This window comes from Coenobita brevimanus, chromosome 98 (assembly GCF_032717465.1).
Source record: "Coenobita brevimanus isolate Jiangsu-jjx chromosome 98, ASM3271746v2, whole genome shotgun sequence".
Taxonomy (NCBI): Eukaryota; Metazoa; Arthropoda; class Malacostraca; order Decapoda; family Coenobitidae; genus Coenobita; species Coenobita brevimanus.
In genome coordinates this window covers 23,088,872-23,110,462 of record NC_137051.1, presented here as the reverse complement: position 1 = coordinate 23,110,462, position 21,591 = coordinate 23,088,872, and the positions used below count along the sequence as shown (strand labels likewise).

Genomic DNA, 21,591 nt, shown 5'->3' with positions numbered 1-21,591 from the left:
CAGCTTACCTACAGACTCACGAGAGAAAACAGTGGGCTGATGCTTGATACTCTGGCTTGCACAAGAGAGCTGACAAATGCTGCCCTACTCTCTCAAAAAGGGAATATACGGGCCCTCATTGAGCCTTAAAAGAAGGTCCCTCTAGGGCAGCATTTCTCAAACAAATCACTTCATTCCTCAATTGTGGGGATCTTAACATCCTCATGGCCCCTCTTCAGTGTTCTCTCAAGCCTCTCACAAGCAATGATGAAAAAACTTTCGGTGTTCTCCATTAATTTTAATGCTAACAACTATCAATCAGAATTCATATTTTGTTACATATGAATGGGATGAATGACATTGTTTGCTTTCAGTCAGTCAGCTGATTCAAGGCTGAATCACTGATAACACACATATCTGACTTCACATCCAACCGGTTTCGGTTTTTACTTTTTATGTGTAGAAAGGTGAAGAAACCAGATTCAATTAAAGATATTGTGGAAAATGGCAAGAGGACTCTAAGTGCGATTTCACAGACACTGTAATATACTACTAACACTAGCTCGCCATGGGCCTCCTATAATCCTGCCTTGGCCCCGTTGGGGGCCATGGCTCCCAGTTTGAGAACCAGTGTTGTAGGGTTTGCATACAGGCATGAAAGGGACCACAAAAGGCCAGGACTGAACATCAGAGTTAAATGAGAGAGTTACAAATTAGCTAGTCAGGCACTATGCCAATGTGGTCTGGTGTATGATGTGGGACACCGGGATGGTTGACGTATGAGCTAAACAGTTGCTTAGTAACTCATTGACTAAAGCGCTTCTAATACGGTACTAACGTCCGTGTTCAGCAATAGAATGATGTATCAACAACCTCAGTTATTACCTACTCTGAAATGTCATAAATTATATTCAGTTGTTCACTTTCGATGACATCTTTCTCAGCGAACTGCTATTGTTTTAAGCAACTGTAATATGCTCTAAATTCTTCAGACTGGAGAAGTCACACAAATGTATTAATGAAGCTGTAATCTGTAAAGAATCCAAATTCACTGATGATACAATAATTTGGCAACAGAGCAGATACATTATGATAGACAGGCTATTCGGAGAGGTCATGCTCAGGTATTTAACTGTGCCCATATATGACAGATGGACCTAATGATAGTAAATGCACATTGCTAAACATGGATGTTAAATTGAAAAGGCCAGTTTATTGTGAATATTATTCATCTGGATCAGGTAAACCACTACAAAGTTTTTATCTATCATAAAATGTTTCGAAACCAAGCACACTGTATATAGGAGCTGTTAAAAAAGCTAAGAAATTAATTGGATTCATATGCAATACAATCAAATAAAAATTAGATGAAATGAAAGTATTCTGGTGCCGAATGCTAGTCACCCTTCAAAGTATGTTGCTGGCTATGGTTCAAGCTACCTACAAACCAAATCTGCAGAAAATCTGCAAACCTCTACGGAATTACGTCACCGCGTTTCACAAGAATCCAGCCCATGTTAAAAAATATATGGCGGGTGGCGGTCGTCGCCTTTGATCAAATCACTAAAAGTTAATAACTTTTGCCGATCAACATAGTTGTTATTTCCTGAAGGTTTGGTGAAAATCGTTTTCAACTTTTCGAGATATTTTGGCAACAGATACATGTATACAAAGAAACACACAGAGACACAACGACAAAAGCTATATTGCCTTTCCTTGCTAAAGGCAGGCGATAAATATCATTCTCACTTAATGTAACTACCTATTAAGTCAATGCATAACTTGTTATCTTCATTTCTGGTCATCATAGGGCAAAAGGATGTGGAGAATCTTGAAAGAATGCGGCAAAAAGTGGCAAAAATTATACAGAAATTGAGTGATGAATCATGTGAGGAAGGTTCTGAAGAGCTGAATATATTTATTTTGTCTATGTGCAGCCTGGGAGGGGATTTAATCCAAGTATGCAAAATTATATGACAATATTGCTGTAGGAATTAACTGAAAAGAAAATAATAGGCTGATGGATTTGGACTATGCTGATGATATTGTACTGATTTGCGGAAGTATTTATGAGATGCATAGGGTGCTTGATTGTCTGGTGGAGGCAGGAGAAAAAGTGGGATTGGTAATAAATTGTGGAAAGACTGAAATTATTAATATGAACGTGGAGAACCAAATAGATTGTGTAATTGGTAATAATGTGGTGAAGAATGTACAAAATTTTAAATATCTGGGAACGATTGTATCATCTATGGATCATTAAAAAATGAAATTGAGGAGAGGATTCGACAGGCTTGGCGAGCTGTTGGAATGCTGAAATATGTTTGGAATAATGGTATGTTTTCGGTACGTACTAAAGTAAAAATGTACAAGTCCATGGTTAGACCAATTTTAATTTATGGGCATGAGTCATGGTACAGCACAGTTGCAACAGATCAGAAGGTATAAGGATTTGAGAATAAAATACTGAGAAGGATTCTTGGGGTAAAGTGGCAAGACAGAGTTACAAATGAAAGAGTAAGGGATATTACGAGAGTGGAACCAGTTGACGAATATGTGAGACTGTCTCGCTGGAAGTGGCTGGGGCACATATATAGAAAACAAGGCATTTTAATACAGGATGTGCCAGAGTGAACTGCTAGAGGAAGAAGAGGCAGAGGCAGGCTGAGGGAAACCTGGCTGAGGACAGTGAAAACAAGCAGGAGAGGAGTGTTGGTGGGACCTGAAGGAGATGGCACGTGACAAATATTGGTGGAGAGATTTCATCGAGGCCCCATGCATCCCGTGGGGTGCTACAGGAAATGATTGATTGATTAACTGAAAAATACTGCACGGTAGATCCGTCGAATTATGCAGTGCTAGGGGATATGATCATAAATTGTTCGAAAAAGTTCCCAGACACATGAGGCTAAGCATTCCTAGTTAAGTAAAATAACTGTAAATACATGGAACAAATTAACTCTCCTCCATTGTGGTAAGCTGCCATGTAGTACTTACATTTAAAAAGCAGCTTGGATGTTTAACTTCTATACGAAGCATGGAGAACACAATCTGCGAACAAAATATAAAGTAGGTTGATATTACATTCTCTGTCAGCCTAAGATACTGTAAAATATGATTTAAGTTCATCTTTTTCCGTGAAATTTCATGAGCAGTTATTGCATACTGGGTGGTGATTCTTCACATTTTTTTTTTCTTTTCGGCACTTACTGAAAGGATTGGTGGATGGATGGAAAGTGGGGGGAATCTTGCCCCTTTGCTATTATGTATTTGACTTATTAAATAGCTGCTTTAGTTTTAACCTACCCTGTATGAAGCAGCGTAGAGAGAGAGAGAGAACCAACAGTCCTGTTGCTTTTTGCTTTCCTTTGTGTACCTGTGTATTGCATTAGACCACTGACGTCGTAACCTGGGTGCTTTCCTTCGCTGAATACAATGGTATAGGAAATGCAGGAACAAAGTGAATGTCATGTACTCAGGCTGGAGAGGTTAACCACGGTTTGCAACCGTCAGACAATTTTATTGAGCATCGAAGAGAATTTTCGACCTGCAGGAATTAGATGCGACTTTCCTTAATCCATTCACTACTTCAGAGTTAAGCAAATTGTCTTCTAGGGGCAAGAATGGAGAGAGAGAGAGAGAGAGAGAGAGAGAGAGAGAGAAGATATTCACGACGGTTCCCAAAGTTTGCTTCTTAAATGTAATTATATGGACATGCTTACATGTGTAACTACTTCAGAAAAAAAAAATTATCACGTAACAGACAGGCTAAAGGGCAAATGCGACTGGAAGTTGCCCCGTACCGTATCCACGTTTGTAACCGAATAGAATTAGTGCCTTTCCTAAGAAAGTTGTGTTGATTAACTGATCTGCATCCCTGTTTTGTTTGTTTTTGTGTCTCCGCCCCCTTTTTTTTCATTTATATGGTTGTAAGCTAATTTTAAAAGCTAAAATCGATTCTGAAAAAGTGTAATTACGAGATACCAGGCCGAGGTACAAGCGTGGTAACTTCAGTCTAATCAGCCTTGAAGTAAGCTGTAAGGCAATGGCAACATGCGTTGAACAACCAAACCAAAGAAAAAAAAAATCGAGAAAAAACACAATGAATATTTTCCCCTGGGAAATGTGAGTAGCATTCTGGAGTAAAGGAATTAAGCCTCCTTTCTGTGACCAGGCTGGAAGGCGCATCGAATCTGGAGGAACTGGCCCAGAAGACCGGAGGGAAGACGTACTTTGTGAGTGATGATGACGACGGCAGTATGTTGGACGATGCCTTCGAGGGCTCCCTGACGTATCAGCCAGGAGACTCGCTTGTAAACACGACTGTCAAAGTGGGTAAACCCTCTCTCTCTCTCTCTCTCTCTCTCTCTCTCTCTCTCTCTCTCTCTCTCTCTCTCAGTAACGAACAGGAATAATGCTAATAGGTATTGCCGTTCAGGTGGTAGAAACTAAATACATCTTTTAGAACTGTTACAGGCATAACTACCAGTATTAAGAACTTGGTTATTTCAGCTGTAATGAAGGGTAAATTGGAAATCTGTATGAGTACTGTCTCTCCACAGCTATACGAGTACGAACACGACGTGAACAACGAAGCAGAGCTGAATGATACGTTCACTGTGGATGCCAGTGTTGGCCGCAACCTAGAGGTACGAATGGAGACCATGAATCCCATTGCGGTTTCCACTCCACTATACCTAATCAGCCCTGATGGCCAAGTGTACAATGCTACAGGTTTCGATTCGAGCAGTAACTTGTGGATCATCAAGGTGGACATGGCTGAGGTAAGGGAAACACTGTCAGCTGCATATCCTTCCATGGTAACCACTGAACTGCTTGTGGTCATATGTTTATCGTGAACAAGGAAGATATATTGTAAATTTGTTACGAGTCTAAAAGGTAAAGTAACGTGATCACTGGATAATATTTAACACTAAAAACATCGTTTACTGTGGTAGGAGGTACTTTCAACATTGCAGTATAGGTAAGCAAGTTAAACATCAGTATCAATGTGTATCAAATTTCATTCAGTATTCGTAACATCAGTGAGAGCATTTCCTGATTCACTTTTTTTCAAATGACCTGCGTCCTGATGGCAGCAATATTTTCTGGTCACCAAAGCTACTTATTACCAAATCCTGCAGACTGGCAAGTGGTCTTGGGCGGTCGGCTTGTCAGGAGCAGCGGCCAAATCTCATTTCCAAGTGACAGCTACAGCTAAGGCCAGGGACCCTGAAGTGATGCCCATCTACACAGATTCATGGGTCAGTCAATACACTGTCATATAGGTCCAGTACAGCCAGAGATTCAAATATCATCTACGATTGGTCTTAAGATATATAAAATTAACAAAGCCTATTCAGAGTCTTTACTTGATCAGTGTTTCGGATGGTTTGACTTTTCCACCACATGCTCCTCCAGATATGGAAGATACATAAGGGATTCAATAAATATGTGTTCCATTTTCACTGGACGCTGTGTTGATGGTTCTCCTACTTCTGTGCTTTCATGTTTCTGGACCCTTCCTACCCTGTTTAACTGAGAAACGAGGTTAAGGTGATCATCACGATACTCAGTTCCCTGACTGCGTATACTGTCAGTAGATTTTCGTAGTTTCTCATCCCTCCCCTCGTAGTTTATTTCCTCCTAAACTCCATGTACAAGCTTGGTTTTCAAAATGAATCTAATGGCGTGGATAGTGTCTACCCTTCCACCAGCTTCACCCCTCCTTCTGCATGAACCTGCTGTTGTCACTACCTTCACCCCATCTCTTGCAGTTAACTCCTCATCTGCTACCTCTACTGTCGATCTCTCTAATCCCCCGCCCTACCCTACAGTTAAACTCACCTGCCCCGGCTCACTCACCAGACTCCGCAAAAACAGTACCTTATGAAGGTGAGAAAGAAAAGGGTAGCAGCAGTGATGGCTACTTCTATCAGCAGAAGCAGCTGATGAATATGAAATAATGTAATGAAGGACCAGTTTACTCATCCAGTGAGGATGAAAAAGGTGAGCAGCGTAGCGAACTGCCCACCACCACGCCTCCTCCCGCCCTCAGACTCACTCACAGATGACCTTTTCATTACCCTACTTAAATCTTTTCTCAATCTGCTATACCATCTGAAGACTCTCTTCTGCTTTATTGCCAAGATACTTCCTAACTCCACGACTTTCACTAATCACATCCTCTCCACTCTTATTGACGCACTTCACATATGTTCGTCTTTAACGCCACTTCCACTGCTCTTACGATTTTTTGTTGTCCTGACACATTAAGGCCACTTTCACACGAGGCCACCAGTGGCCACCACCGGTGGCCGCCACTGGTGGCCCAGTGTAAAGGGGCCGGCAGCTAGTGTAGCCGTATGAAAGCTCCGATTTGAAAAAATGCTTTACAGCGAGTGAGAGCAACCGCCAGTGGCGGACACTAGTTGCGCGAGCGAGCCACGCCGGGAGCTGGTTCCCGGCCGGGCAACCGCAGTGGCCTCGTGTGAAAGGCTCCATTGAAAACTATGGGAGGCAACTAGTTGCGGCCATTGGTGGCGGCCACCGGTGGCCTTGTATGAAAGCGGCCTAAAATCTCACTCCCATTCTTTAATGTGGGCACCAAAATAGCTGGATGCAATTGACTCAGACCTACGTTTAGTATCAAGGCCCTCAAAGCACCAGCCACTTTGTTCTTCGTGCTACTGTACTTTCACTTTTTTTTTTTGCACATTTACCTCTTTTCTATTAGTGCATCAAGGAAAAAAAAAGATCCATTGCCAATTCAAGTCTGTCTGCATTCACCTCCACATCACACTGGGAATGGGCTCCTTAAACAGACATCACTTTTCTCTTATCAGCAGTTATTATCAAAACACAACGCTCACAGACCTCAACAAAACTGCAACACTCCAGAAACACAAACACTGGGTCAAGTATCAGCAATGAACACTCATCTGCATATACGAGTATAAGATTTGACTTACTCCATTATCTACCATTCACTTCCACCTCCCTCTCTCTCTCTCTCTCTCTCTCTCTCTCTCTCTCCATAATTTGTTTTTCTCAATGCCCTTACTCTCTCTCTCTCTCTCTCTCTCTCTCTCTCTCTCTCTCTCCGTAATATAGTTTTCTCTGCCCCTTACCCTCTCTCTCTCTCTCTCTCTCCGTAATATAGGTTTCTCTGCCCCTTACCCTCTCTCTCTCTCTCTCTCTCTCTCTCTCTCTCTCTCTCTCTCTCTCCGTAATATAGTTTCTCTGCCCCTTACTCTCTCTCTCTCTCTCTCTCTCTCTCGCTCTCTCTCTCTCTCTCTCTCTCTCTCTCTCTCTCTCTCTCTCTCTCTCTCTCTCTCTCCACACACACACACACACACACACACACACACACACACACCAGTACACTGAATAGCCACGTTGATATACTTCGTGTCTCACTTCAACACTGCCTTTGAACCGCTTGATGCCCACCTACCCTAATACAGGTTTCATCTCCGTTGTCAAAACTCTTAGCAGTTTCACATGATCCATCAGTGACACACATACCTTACAGTTCTTTTCACTAGCTGTGTCCAATGTATTTCATTTCATGTAGTTTTTCCTCGCATCCCCAATCACTTTAAAGCCATGCTGTCCTATCACTCCGGTACGGCCTGTGGACCCTCCAGGGAAACGTCGTCTGTGGCATTTTGGAGCCGCGAACTGGAAGGCCCTCAGGCAGTACTTCTTTGATTTTCCCTGGAATGATTATTGCTTCCATGGCCGTGAGCCATCTGAGTGTGCCTTGCGCATTACGGAGGTTATTCTCTCTGGCATGAAAGCATACATTCCTTTCTCATATCCTTTGACTGATGCAAGAAAGCCTTGGTTTAATCACGCTTGTTCTAATGCTGTCCGCAACAAGGAGAGGGCCTACAAAAGGTACCGGAGCCAACCCACCCCTGAATCACATCATCTTTACGTTTCTGCCCGGAATCGTGCTAAGTCTGTTCTTCGCTCTACTAAAAATAATTTCATCCATACTAAATGCTCTCAACTCTCCAACTCGAATTCTTCCCGCTCCTTCTGGCACCTTGCCAGAAATATTTCTAACAACTTTACCTCATCATCCTTCCCTCCTCTTTTCTACTCTGATGGTTCTGTAGCTATTTCTTCTACTGATAAAGCAGATCTCTTCGCACAGACTTTCTCCTCCAATTCCACCTTAGACGATTCCGGTGCCGTTCCTCCATCACTTCTCCCCTCTGACTTCCTCATGGCTGACATTAAAATTTCTTCAGTTGATGTATTTTATGCCATCACTGGCCTCAGTACTAACAAGGCATATGGGCCTGATGGGGTCCCTCCTGTTGTTCTCAAGAACTGTGCTTCTGTGCTTACACCCTGCCTAGGCAAACTCTTTCGCCTTTGTCTGTCAACTTGTACCTTTCCTTCTTGCTGGAAGTTTGCTCTCATTCAGCCAGTCCCAAAGAAGGGTGACCACTCCCAACCCTCCAACTATCGTCCAATTGCTTTAACGTCCTGTATTTCAAAAGTTTTCGAGTCAATTCTTAATAGAAAAATTTTAAGGCATCTTTCCTATCACAACCTTCTTTCCGATCGTCAGTATGGGTTCAGTCAGGGACGCTCCACTAGCGATCTTCTCACCTACCTTTCAGACTCCTGGTCATCCTCCTTTCGGGACTTTGGCAATAGCTTTGTCATTGCACTTGACATCTCAAAGGCTTTCGATCGAGTCTGGCATAAATCTTTAATTTCCAAACTGCCCTCCTACGGTTTCTATCCTTCTATCTGTGCCTTCATCGCTAGCTTCCTTTCTGGTCGTTCTATAGCCGCTGTTGTAGACGGCCATCGTTCTTCTCCTAGATCTATCAACAGTGGTGTTCCTCAGGGCTCTGTCCTATCACCAACTCTCTTCCTTTTATTCATCAATGATCTTCTAAGCTGTACATCTAACCCTATCCAGTCATACGCTGATGACTCCACCCTTCACCTTTCCATTCGGTTCCTGCAACGCCCATCTCAACAGTTACTTCAAGAAACAAGGGATGAGGCTATGGCACACCTAATGTCTGACTTGGCTCATATCTCTGACTGGGGTAAAAATAATATGGTTGTCTTTAATGCATCTAAGACTCAGTTCTTACACCTATCAACCCGACAAAATCTTCCACAGGCATACCCATTAATGTTTAATAATATTCAGCTTAATCCTGCATCATCCTTGAACATGCTTGGGGTTTCATTTACTCGGGACTTATCTCGGAAAGATCATATTACATCTCTTGTAAAATCTGCTTCCAAGAGATTGGGTGTGCTAAGCCGACTCCGTTCTTTCTTTACCCCTGCACAATTGTTGACTCTATACAGGGGTTTTATCCGCCCCTGTGTGGAGTACAACTCTCATATGTGGGGAGGCTCCCCACATACAGCTCTTCTCAATAGGGTGGAGTCAAAGGCTTTTCGTCTCATTAACTCTCCTCCTCTTACTGACTCCCTTCAACCTCTGTCTCTTCGCCGCACTGTTGCATCTTTATCTCTTTTCTATCGCTACTTTAATGGTCACTGCTCCTCTAAACTGTCTGCTTGCATTCCTCCACCTCTACGACGGGCGCGTAGCACCCGTCTGGCAGCAAACTCTCATCCCTTTTCTGTCCAACACTCTAATGCAAGAGTTAACCGTTACTCACAGTCTCTCATTTATGCAACAGGTCAGCTCTGGAACTGTCTCCCTCTATCTGTATTTCCTGCTGCCTATGATCTCCAGTCTTTCAAACGCAGTGTGTCCAGGCATCTCAAAATGATCGGATCTTGAATTTGGCTCTCTATTGTATTTTGTTTTTCTCTTGGAGGGAACTGTTACTGCGGGCTCATGGCCTTTGGTTCCTTCTTCCTCGCATAAAAAAAAAAAAACTCATCTCATATTCCAGTGCATTCCTTACCTTCTCTAGCACTGTTCTCCCAAACTACTGAATGTCCGCAAAAATTTGCGAAAGTGTAGTGTCTCTTTGCTGCTGCTGATGAAGTTGTGACTTTTTTTTTTTTTTTTAATCATGAGTGCTGCCACCCATACCCCAACTTTCAACCACAGTCCAGTGACCAATTTTGACCAAAAAGTAGAAAAAATGTTATTTGCATATTTGCACACAAAGCGATTTCCGACATTTTCGTGCTGTCGCGCCGCGCTCGATCGCCAATTTTTATTTTAATTATGATTTTTCTGACACTCCCAGGTATTACTCTGACCTTGTGGACTGAGAATTAGGTCGATATCTATTACTGTTTTCTGTTATCAAATACATATTATTTACTACTAACAAATAAACCCATCTCCGGCTACATCCCCTAGGTACCATCCCCCACATACCTGATTCCTGCCGGGGATCTACTTTTGCCTTGACAAACTTTTCCTATTGAACCTATTTCCCCCCATGAACCTGTTTACCTCTTTGGACCTACCGGTATTTCCTCCTTGAATCTGTTTGAACCTTCCACATGTTTTCCCTCATGCACCTATTTTCCCCCTTCGACATATTTTCCCTCATGCACCTATTTTCCCCATTGACCTATTTCACCATTGACATTTTCCCCCTCTTGGGCTTATTTTCCCCCATGGAGATATTTTTCCCCCTGAACCATTTTATTTTCCCTATGGATCATTTTTTTTTTTTTTTTTCATGTTCGTCTTTTTCACCCGGGACCAGTGCTTAACCATGGATCTATTTTCCCTCCACTGGCCTTATGTGGTAATGGGGCAACACGAGTCCGTGGAGTTTTATATAATCTGAAAGATGCCCAAGTGCTACAAAAGGTTTTTATGCTGTAATTCAAATAGGGTAGGTCGAATGCTATTTTTAATATTTAAGAAGCATCTCCTGTTCTTACTTAGCCTTTTGGATGCCTAACACGCTCGTATATGACTTTTCATTTTGGAGTTATGACTAGGCCTAATGATGAAGACAGAAAGAACAAAATCAGTATATTTGTGACCCTAGTTCGTGACTCTTACGAAGATTTGTGAGGCTTTGCAAGAAGCTCTGCACATAAATAACGAAATATTTCGTCTTGATGCATAAAGCCGGGCGTCACAAACATATTAGTCCGCTGGCCCCTTTGTCTCTGGAACCTAGGTCGTCATTAACTCTGCGTTCTTCCTGATATTGTATACGACCTAATATCCTCCCACGCCTGTATGTTTTGTTACAAAGTCACTTCCCCCCATGAACTTTTCGACATACTAAAAAAGATATTTCAGTACATTGATGTTTAAGATACATGTACAGAACTGTACTTTTAATATGTTTAGCATATGTGTACCCGGATATAAATCTAATTACCTTACTTTTCCAATAAGAATCCTATTAGAATCCAGGCTAATTATTGGCGACTTTAATGCCAGCACTGACAATAAAGTAACTTTCAGTTTAGTAGAAATGGAAATTAGTTGTGTGCTTTGTTATGTGAACATATTGATGTGGATATTGTGGGAGAAATGGAACATTCACATATTTGTAAGGGATCCTGGATTTATGGTGAGACTTTAATGTCACTCATACTAACTGTTTATCAGTAATCAGTAAACCTTTCCACCAAGTCCGCTCCCATTAGCCTCCCTTAAATCACCTTCCCCAGGAGAACACACAGACGAAAGCGATTACACATTCCTCCAGTCCATATATTGAAACCCATGAAGGACCTAAAGGCTTGAAGCCCATAAAGTTGTTCCCTTCATGAAAAAAAGGAAAAAGAAAAGAAAAACAAAATCAACATCCGCTCGTTTCGAGATGCCTGAACACATTGCGTTTAAAAGACTGGAGGTCATAGGAAGAGGAAAATGTGAAAACTCTGTTGCTCAGATTTCTCACTGGTACAAATCTTAGTAAATAACCACTGATAACTTTAATAATCACGTTGTGCAGCTTATCCAGCACCTTCTAGGATCAAACCCAGATAAAGGCAACTCTGGTTAAAAATAAAAAAAAATCTTAATGCAATGACTCCAAACTAATAAAAAAACACTCTTCAGAGAATCGGACTGGCTTATAGAAGGAATCATACTGTCGGTATGCAGAGGCCATTTCAGGACACCCTTAGTGCTGGGAGAGATTTTCTGCTTAATTTTGACATACAGACTACGAAAACTTTGAGCAGTCTCAACACACACAGTGCTTACAAGGGTCAGTAAATTATTTGAAGCCTGGGCTTCAACTTCCCTCTCTCCCTGCATGCAAGCTATATTTAATGAGGATTATCACGCAAGTAAAAGTGAGTAACTTTATGTTCCAACAGAATGGTAACTGCAACCTTATCATGGGTGAATTTAATTTGCCTCGCTTTTCAGTTAATCTAAATAACACTTAGCGAAGACCATGGGTGACAGCACGGCTCTAGGAGAGAATGATATGACATATGACAAATAGTACTGAAAATTCAATTTCATGTACCGGGCAGTCTTCTTGAACAGTACACCATGAGTTATGTAACTGTGAAGCCTTAAGGTTGCTAGACATTCCTAAGCTTAACCAGCCCAATGCTTTCGGACTAGTTTTCGTCACTAGTTGCTTAATTAAATTCTTAACTGACTCACCCAGAATTAATAGACTCCCACCTCCCCGGTTATATGGCTTCATGCTCAACAAAAGCATTTAACATCGCATTACAACATATCTTACGCTCCACACCATGCACTCATACACAACTTTCCTTCATTTTAAACTAATCTCCGTATTATAGCCTATCGCTTGGGCAGAAATAATGTTGACTGTTGACTTCTCATATGGATTAAGAATGATTAGTGAACTGTTAATATAACAAGAACAAGAAAAGCGAGAAGGTAAGATGGAGCCTTTTAGGCAGCTGATATCTTAAGACTCATGTAATGATCAATATGGGACACAATTTGTAATGACAGATCTCTTGAGTCATGAAAGCTACCAGAACTGAGCAGTCTGACGATATTTATGAGTCATATTATGAGATGTTGGAAACTGACTTACTCATTCGTAAGGTAGCTTCATCTTGACACTAAGTTTGATGCACTCATAAAAAGTTGCCGATATTTTTGCTAAAGTGATGACACCTTTTTAGAACCCCTATGACAGCTCAGACAGATTTGGCAAGCCTATCCATAATAAGATAATTATTATCAGTGTTTCTTAGTGATTTATTAACTAATGCCCCGTGAAAATGCTACAAGATAAAAAAAGAATGTACCGCTTTCTCCGGAAGTGTAATACAATTTTCCAAAGATCTATGCAATTAATCCCATATTTCATTATTTAGAAAAACAGAAATGTCTGCGATCGTAACTTAGCAAATAAATTTTCAATCCCTTTACAACCCAAGCTTTCTCATTGTTAAATAAAATGACCTGACCTAATAAAAAATGCAACCGAAGTGCGACAATAACAACCGACCGAAAAGAATAATCAGCTAAAAGTAGTATACTTCACCTTTACTGACCCATTAAAACAAAGGAGAACAAAACAAAACAAAAGATATAATAAACAATAGCAAACTGTTTCGTCCCCCACAGATGAACGTCGGCCTAGAGGATGTGGATGCCTCGACGCAGCACGTGGTGGTGTATGCCAGGGTTACACAAGGGGATAAGCCAGTAGTAGGAGCCACTGTCAGGTAGGTACACTAATGTACATCTAATGGAGATAGCGAATGTTATAATATTATCAAGATCAGTTTGCTGTTTGTAAAATAAGCTCGAGGAATGTTTACGTTGGCAAATTGGGTATGCCAACCATCCATATATTAGATATACTTTGTTTATAGATGACCAGACACTGAGTGATAAGCCAAATTGTTTATTGTAACTCCGGAAATCAGTTACTGTGATGGATGGTAGCCATATAATCAAATGATGCTTGGTTGTCTAGTGGGTTCTAACCAGATGAGGCTCATAAGGACTTACATCCGAGGATAAGTTAGGGTTTATTGCTCACATAATGCCACTCTAGGTCTAGCGAGGCTGGCTACCTTTGCCTTAAATATAGGGACTCAGTAGCCTAGCTCCAGGCCCCTATGCTCCTGATGGGGAAGAAGAGGATTATATAGATGATGGATGATGGAATACAGATATAATATTCTAGGAAGAAAGTTTACAGTCAACAGTGAACGTATTGTGATATTAAAGCTATGTTGAACTAGCCTGTAGATGAAGATGGCCAGCTCTAAGAAGACAAAGCTTTGTCAGCGACTGGAAATAGGTTTTGACACTAAAAGTTATTTCTGTATGGGGATACTCCAGTAGAACATTCCATTCAAGAATCATGACTCTGGCTTAATAATCTTCGGAGCCTTATCATTTCGCGCAAGCAAGGCCGTAATTTTCATGCTTTTCATATTTTCTGCGCTTGTTGACCTTTGACCCCTGACCTGGCGGATATATGCTATAAGCATGCAAAGTTTCATGCGATTCCGTTCACCCACTGTGGAGTTAGGGAACTTGAAATTTGCGGAATGGCCCACTAGAGATACAACTTCTGGGTGGTACTGACAGCGACAGGAAATGAGTTTCAACACTAAATGTCATTTTGATAAGGAGGTACTCCAGTGCAACATTCCACCCACGAGTCATGTCAATGCCTCAATAATCTTCGGAGGCTTAGCATTTCGAGCAACCATAGTCTTGATTTTAGCCATTTTCGCCGTTATTTCATTTGATGACCTTTAACCTCTAACTTGGCCAATGTAGCACATAGGTGTATTGTAGAAAGTTGTAGTACTAGTCAATGTCTATAAGCATGCAAACTTTCATTCGATTCCAGCGAACCCCTGGGGAGCTAGAGGAACATTTTTGAAAACTGGTACTGGTTGTTAGGGATACTGAGGCCAATTTTCGGAGGGTTGCCACTCGAAAACTATAGGAGACAGGGGAAAAATGGATGGCACACTTCCGACAAGAAATAACCTCAGGATTACGCTTACATGTACAATATGCACCAAAAAAGCAAACACAGCCGCACACATCCTCCAACCTTACCTCAATACACCGCACGAATGGTTCACCACAAACAGACTCACAATAGCCTCAGCCAAATCTACAGTGACCCTTCTCACAAACTGGACAGCAGATCATAGTCACATACCACTACTCACCATAAACAGCATTCCCCTACCACACACACACACACACACACACACACACACACACACACACACACACACAAAATCTTTGGTGTAACATACAATACATCAGTGTCATTTAAACAACACATCACAAACATTAAAAATAAATTAACACCAAGCCTCAACGCCCTAAGGTCACCTGCCCATACAACATTCGGACACAACAAAGAAACCCCCCCCCCCAGTATACAAACAATATGTACGTTCAGTGATGAATTATGCAAGCCCTGCTTGGGCTTCTAACCTCACTAAAACACACTACAATACCCTACAGTCCATACAGAACAAGGGCCTAAAAATAATCACAGGCTGCACAACTACTACACGTACAGACCACTTACACCAAGAAACCAAAGTCCTCAAAGCCAAGGATCATCTAAACATGAGAGGCACGCAAATTCTTGCCACAGCCTCCACAAACTCACACCATCCACTACACTACATGGCAGCACATCCACACACACCAAGGAACATCAAAACAACACCCAGCACACGATATCATACACAAATACTGTCATCTCTGCTCCCTCGTCCGCCTCAAGTCAGCTTCCAGAAGCAAATCCATGTTCAAATCACTCGCCGCTCCATTCAGTCACTCAGAGACAACACACAGCTGCATGCATGACCTCCTGATATCCACCCATCTGAATCCTACCTCCTTCGTGAGGACAGGGTTCACCTGACCAGGCTGAGATGTGGGCATCATCCAGCCCTCTTGAGTTATTAGAAGTGACTGGATGACTCCGTCTCTGATGTCTGTCCAGGATGCAACACAGCACCCCATACTATTAAGCACATTATGGAAGACTGCATTGCACACAACCATCTACGTCAACAACACAACATATACTTCTTGAGAGCTCCGTGGGAAAGCCCTGTCTCGGCCGTGGCCTTCCTTAGGGAATCGGGGCTGTTCGGCCAGCCTGCCTAGGGAACTACTACTACTGCTACTGCAGTGACGACACAAACATAGTGACAGCACTAACACAGTGACAGTTACCACACGAGCACTAACAGTGACAACACTAGCATTGACAACACTAACAGTGACAACGCTAATACACTGGCAACACTACCACTGACAAACACTAACGTTGTGACAACGTTAACACACTGACAACACTAACAAACTGACAACACTATTTCTGACAACACATAGCGACAACACCATCACAGTGACAACATCAGCACACTGACAACAATAACACCCAGACAACGCAAATACAATAAGAGCTCTAACAATAACAACGCTAACACCCTGACGACTCCGACACACTGACAACACTAACGCAATGAAAATACCAACGTAGTGATAACACTAACAATGATAGTTCTAGAACACTGACAACATTAACACAGTGACGTCACTGACACTGACAACACTAACACTTACATAACTGATAACAAAAACTTTGACAACCAAAAAAATGAAAAATAATGAACACAGATGTTTTTAGTAAGGACGAGAAAATACTGTGAAGGGAAGAATGCGGAAAAGATGGGAGCTGAAAATGAAGGGAGAGTGAGATGGAAAGGAATGAAGAAACAGAGTCAGGGGAAAAAATAAATGAAGAAGAAAGGATAGATGTGAGTGAAGGTAGAGTAGAGAGGGAGACGGATAAAGAAAGTGTAGAGGAGAATAATGGAAGGAATGGGAGCCTGAGGGAGGGAAAGGAAAATAAAAGAGGAAGAGAGCAAGGCATGACAAGAATGAAAAGATGGGGATTAGACGAAAGGAGCGGATAAAGGGGAGAGAAGGGGGGCATGTTATCATAGGGCCTTGTGAGGTCATCACAGGCTTGGTTGATCTGTAGTTTCTTATGACCCTGGATGGAAGAGTTCACTGTTTGTTGCCCGTTGTCTCAGGTAAAGGTGAGTTTGGGTAGGCTAGCATTAGTTGTTTTTATCGTTGCTACCGCGTAAGTTGTCAGTGTATATCTCACGAGACTCCTTAGTATGCATTTTGTTATGTCTGGATGTTTTCTAAAAAAAAAAGTGCTGAGTAAGAGCTGTGAACAATTGTAGCTTAATGCGGTAAGTTTTTATAGGGCTTTCAGAACCCATACTGTTAGTAAACCGAAGGAACCAAGTGGTGGTAAGTTTTTATAGGTCTTTCAGAACCCATATTGTTAGTAAACCGAAGGAAATATTATTGTGTAACTGTACCATCAAGAAAACCTCAGCGTCACAAAATACATACCTACCTCGCCTGAATCTCAACAACGTATGTAGAGTTGCCTGTGTGAGAACGTCAACGTATTCGTCTGGTAGGAAAGAATATGCTGTAAGTGATGGACTAATTAACAGTCATTCAGGCTGGAATTTCAACTAGTATGTGTAGATCAGTCAGACATCACCCTGATAGGTGTAGTCTTACTTTACATTCACCGATCACACCATGCTGTGCTGGGTAATGTACACTGTTGGTATGGTAAGTTTCATTATATCAACCTTCTCGATGAATCGCTCTTAAGAGATGTGCGAAAAAAATGATTAAATAAAACTAGAGGGTCCCCTAAGGGCAGAATCACACCAGCCGCGAGCCGATACATATCTAGAGCGGCTCTGAATACGACCCTGACCTTGACCTACTTTCGAACTTGTCCGAGATTTTCATCCCTACTGCACTCCTGTAAACTTTTGTGTTAACGCCTTGAGCGGTTGCGAAATTATCGTGCTGACACACAGAGAGACACACAGACAGACAGACGGACAAACTGAAAACAATACTAGCTTCGCCATGGCGGCTGGTAAAAACTCACTGTACGCCAAATATATTTCTGGTTCGTACAAGTGTCGACATTTCAGTGCACGCAATCATCCCATAGCAAGCTCATGATTACTGGACAGTTGAAGATTCTCTTCTTTCCTAGGAATGTTGACTACGCGTTGTTCATTAGTGGACACGTATCATACTGTATTCTCAAATCTTTCCAAAGCTAGTTTAAGTTTTTGTACATTACTGTTGGGCTAATTTCTATGTAGTCAAGTTCTCATAGTCATTCCAGCTCGTAAATTAGTTTTGATTTGTGGAGCGTTCTGAGACTGGAATCGCATTACTCGTTGATCACTTACTATTTCGCAGATTCTTTGAACAGAGACCACTTCTGCTTAGGAAGACTGACAAGTTTTTCAGCTTGCCACTTAAGCTATACCCAAACTTAGCAGGAAGTATAACTACCTTACTATCTCTCTTAGAGCTCGGATACTCCACGGCATAAATAAGTAAACAGCTCCAAGAAGGTGAACTTTTTTTGTTTACTCGAGGGGTCAGCGTATATAATAACCCTAGTCCTCAATACTCATTCTACCTCCTTTGTTCCTTCCGTTGCATATATAGTAAATCAAGCAAAGTGTTTCCTGCCGCTTAATTTATACTATGAGTTTTCTTCCAGTACATGGAAATTGCCAAGATTGTTGTTTGCTGATGATAATGTATTATTACGTAAAGACAGTGGGCATTACAAGGCTTGGTGAATTGAGTTTGGAAGTTTGTGTAAAAAACGAATCTTAAAGTGAGTGTAGGCTAGCTATGAGTGAAGTTATGATCTTTTAGAGAAATTAAGTTACAAGGTGCATAACAAGGTTTGATGGTTAGGAAATGGAAAATCTGAATACCTTCAACCATTTAGGATGTGTAATGAACAAGGATGGAAGTTTGGAGGATGATGTACATCGAAGTGTACAGCAGGAAAGAAAAGTGGCCGGATCACTGATAGCAGTGATAAAGAACAGGAAAGTGCGCAAGGAAGTGAAAAGTTGGTGCGTGAGATTACTGTGATCCCTTCTCTATTTTATGATAGAGTAAAGTTTGGGCCTTGTTGAAAGCACGCGAGTCAAAAGTGAGAACAGCGGAAATAAGTTATCTGAGAGGAGTATGTGGAGTTGCTTAAAGAGACAGACACACAAATGAGTAAGTGAAGGAGTGTTTCGTGGTGCTGGGGATGTATTGGAAAGCATTAGGAGACGTATCTTGAGATGGTTTGGCCACGTGGATAGAAGGGAAAGTGAAAGACTGGCTAGAGGAGTGTATGTAGGCCTAAGTGAGATGGAATGGGATAGGGAATGGGGAGTCTGAGGGTGAGATGGAAGGATGGAGTGGAGAGATATATGAGGGGTATGTATGCTGCAGTAAGGCAGCCACATGGCTGAAGACAGAGTGACATGGAGGCGGTTAATCTGCGGCCATCCTTTCCTAGATAAAGGAGTCTGGATAAAGATGGATAGACATGCAATAATCTTCGGCTGCATTGTATTTCTCCTTATTTTTATTCCTATTTACCCTTGCAGTTTGAGAGTTACTCTCCCAATGATGTCATGTCTAATTTTTTAAGAACACATGTCTTTATGAAAAAAACTGGAGGCAATTGGCCGAAGTCTCCAAGAAGACAGAGCTCACACCACCAAAAGGCTCTGCCCCCCTGGTAGGGGAATGCTTGTTTGAGGCACAGGTCGATGTCCTGGAGCAGCTTGCGGCCAATCATTGACATCTCGTTGATCATCAGCAGACGAATTCCAGAGACATGCTGCCGTAGCAAAAGCAGTGCCTTGCCTTGCAGTGCCAGCAGTTCAGTGCTCAGTGCCACAGGCAACGATAGTAATCTATGCAGGTCCTCACCCATGATAATGAAGGCAGCTGTTCCTGTTGGTGCACAGACAGCCATTCTGTGTTCATGTTCGTTAGTGAAGGTTTCTTTTAGGTGCTTGCGGACACAGGAAATGAGGAAACTCTTCCCTGTCCCTGCGCTGCCATTGACAATGAGAAGCTACTGCTTTACACTGTCTTCAACTGAACGAATCTGCATATCAAAGGTGGCTCGTTGGCGGTCATTCAAGTGTGACGAGTCCACATTGTTGGGCAAGACAACATTGATGCTGCAGGACGACCTTTGATTGTCCACAAATGCTCCAGCTTGTTCTCCTATGTCAGGAACGGCACTGTAGACCGCCAATTGGTCGTAAGCACTCCCATTACTGGGCTCGTCTGGCACATGATTGGCATCGCTTGGGTGGCTGGCCATCATCCAGTTATACTTGGATGCTCCGCTGCAAGGACAGTCATCGTTATCTTCATCCGACTTGCTCTTAGATCATGAGGAGTCAACTGGGAGATCTCCAGAAACACAAGTGCAAACTTCCCAAGAGGCTGCTCCGCTGCTGTCAATCCACCTCTTGAGCGTCGCCGATTTGGTAGCATGCTCGCTGTACAGTTCTTTGCTGGTGTGGTGTGGCTTATGAATCAGCAGCTGAAGTCTACAGTACTCATCATACTTGTTGTCTGACGAGTCATTCACCGTGGGACATTGAAACATACGTGGCACTGCCAGGTGTCATCAGTGCATGTGTTGGTCCAGGTTTAACTGCTTAATATACTCAGACAGTGACACTGATGACTCAGACTGATGACACTCGGTATACTTCTGCAGATCTGACTTGGATGTGACACGTGAGTTGCTGTTCTTCACACGCTGCTGTATGTTGGCTGTGGCGAAGCTGACATTGGTAAGTATGGCTGGCAGCTGCAAGGAATGATGCAATACTTCCTGAGCAGTGATATCTTGGCTTGCGCCACTGGACATTAGAGCCTTCATGTAGATGCTTGAACCTCAGCAGTCTTGGCACCTGGCATTCAATGCCTGCAGCATCTCGCAAATGGCAGTCAACATCTGACTTCTGGGCTCATTCTTTGTGGTGTACTTCGTCAGATAGACACAGTATGCTATGATGTGCATTGTTTGATTGTGTTGGCTCGATGATATTGGGCCTATGTCTTCGGCAGAAACTGTTCATGAATGGGTCATTCCACATTGCCTTGTATTGTGGATCACAGTGGTCTGTCTGAACGAACACTGATGAACTTTGCAGTGCCTTCGGGAAGTCAACCTTGCATGCCCACACGCCCTTCTTTTTAAGGAAAAGTTAACAGCACATCAATGATGGCAGTTGATGGTGTTGATGAGCTGGGATTCATCAGAGGCCAGGTCGTCCACTCCACGGGAGTTTACAGCTTGATTAACATGTTTTGCGTGCCATTTTTGACAGCTTGATTGACATGTTTTGCATGCCGCGTCCATTATAGCCAGCGTCATCGATCATGATGTCGGCCACTTGTGCATCTGGCTTTTTGTGCACCTTCATGGGCTTCTACAGTACAGGCCAGTGTGTGTCAGCAGCATTCACTGTGAGGAAGAACGTGGAGAGGCCATGGGTCTCAGTCAAGTCCAGTAACTCGAATTGTTCTGTGTGCTTCCACTGCAGCTTGTGCTGCTGTAGTGAATTAGTGATACACCTTGTGCTCGGTGGCCCTGTTTCTGTGCCTCATAAGTGCTTGCAAGTCTTGAGCTGTCTCATGGCTGCCTCTTTCTCATTCATCCACATGAACACATGGCCAGACTCAGTTGCACACTTATGCTGGAGGACATTTCATGCATAATATCTGGAGCGCGAATGATGCGCAAAGCGGCCGTCTTTCAAGCACATCAAATGCTT

General features: G+C 42.5%; 1 protein-coding gene across 1 annotated transcript in view; it reads left to right on the top strand.

Moving 5' to 3' along the window:
* The window catches only part of LOC145413998 (calcium-activated chloride channel regulator 1-like), a 201,799-nt gene that overhangs the window by 138,424 nt on the left and 41,784 nt on the right, over positions 1-21,591 (top strand). Inside the window, exons 9-12 of the mRNA XM_080283567.1 lie at positions 4,154-4,310; positions 4,542-4,763; positions 5,124-5,243; positions 13,496-13,596. Coding sequence (XP_080139693.1) covers positions 4,154-4,310; positions 4,542-4,763; positions 5,124-5,243; positions 13,496-13,596 — 600 coding nt within the window. The remainder of the gene's footprint in view (positions 1-4,153; positions 4,311-4,541; positions 4,764-5,123; positions 5,244-13,495; positions 13,597-21,591) is intronic.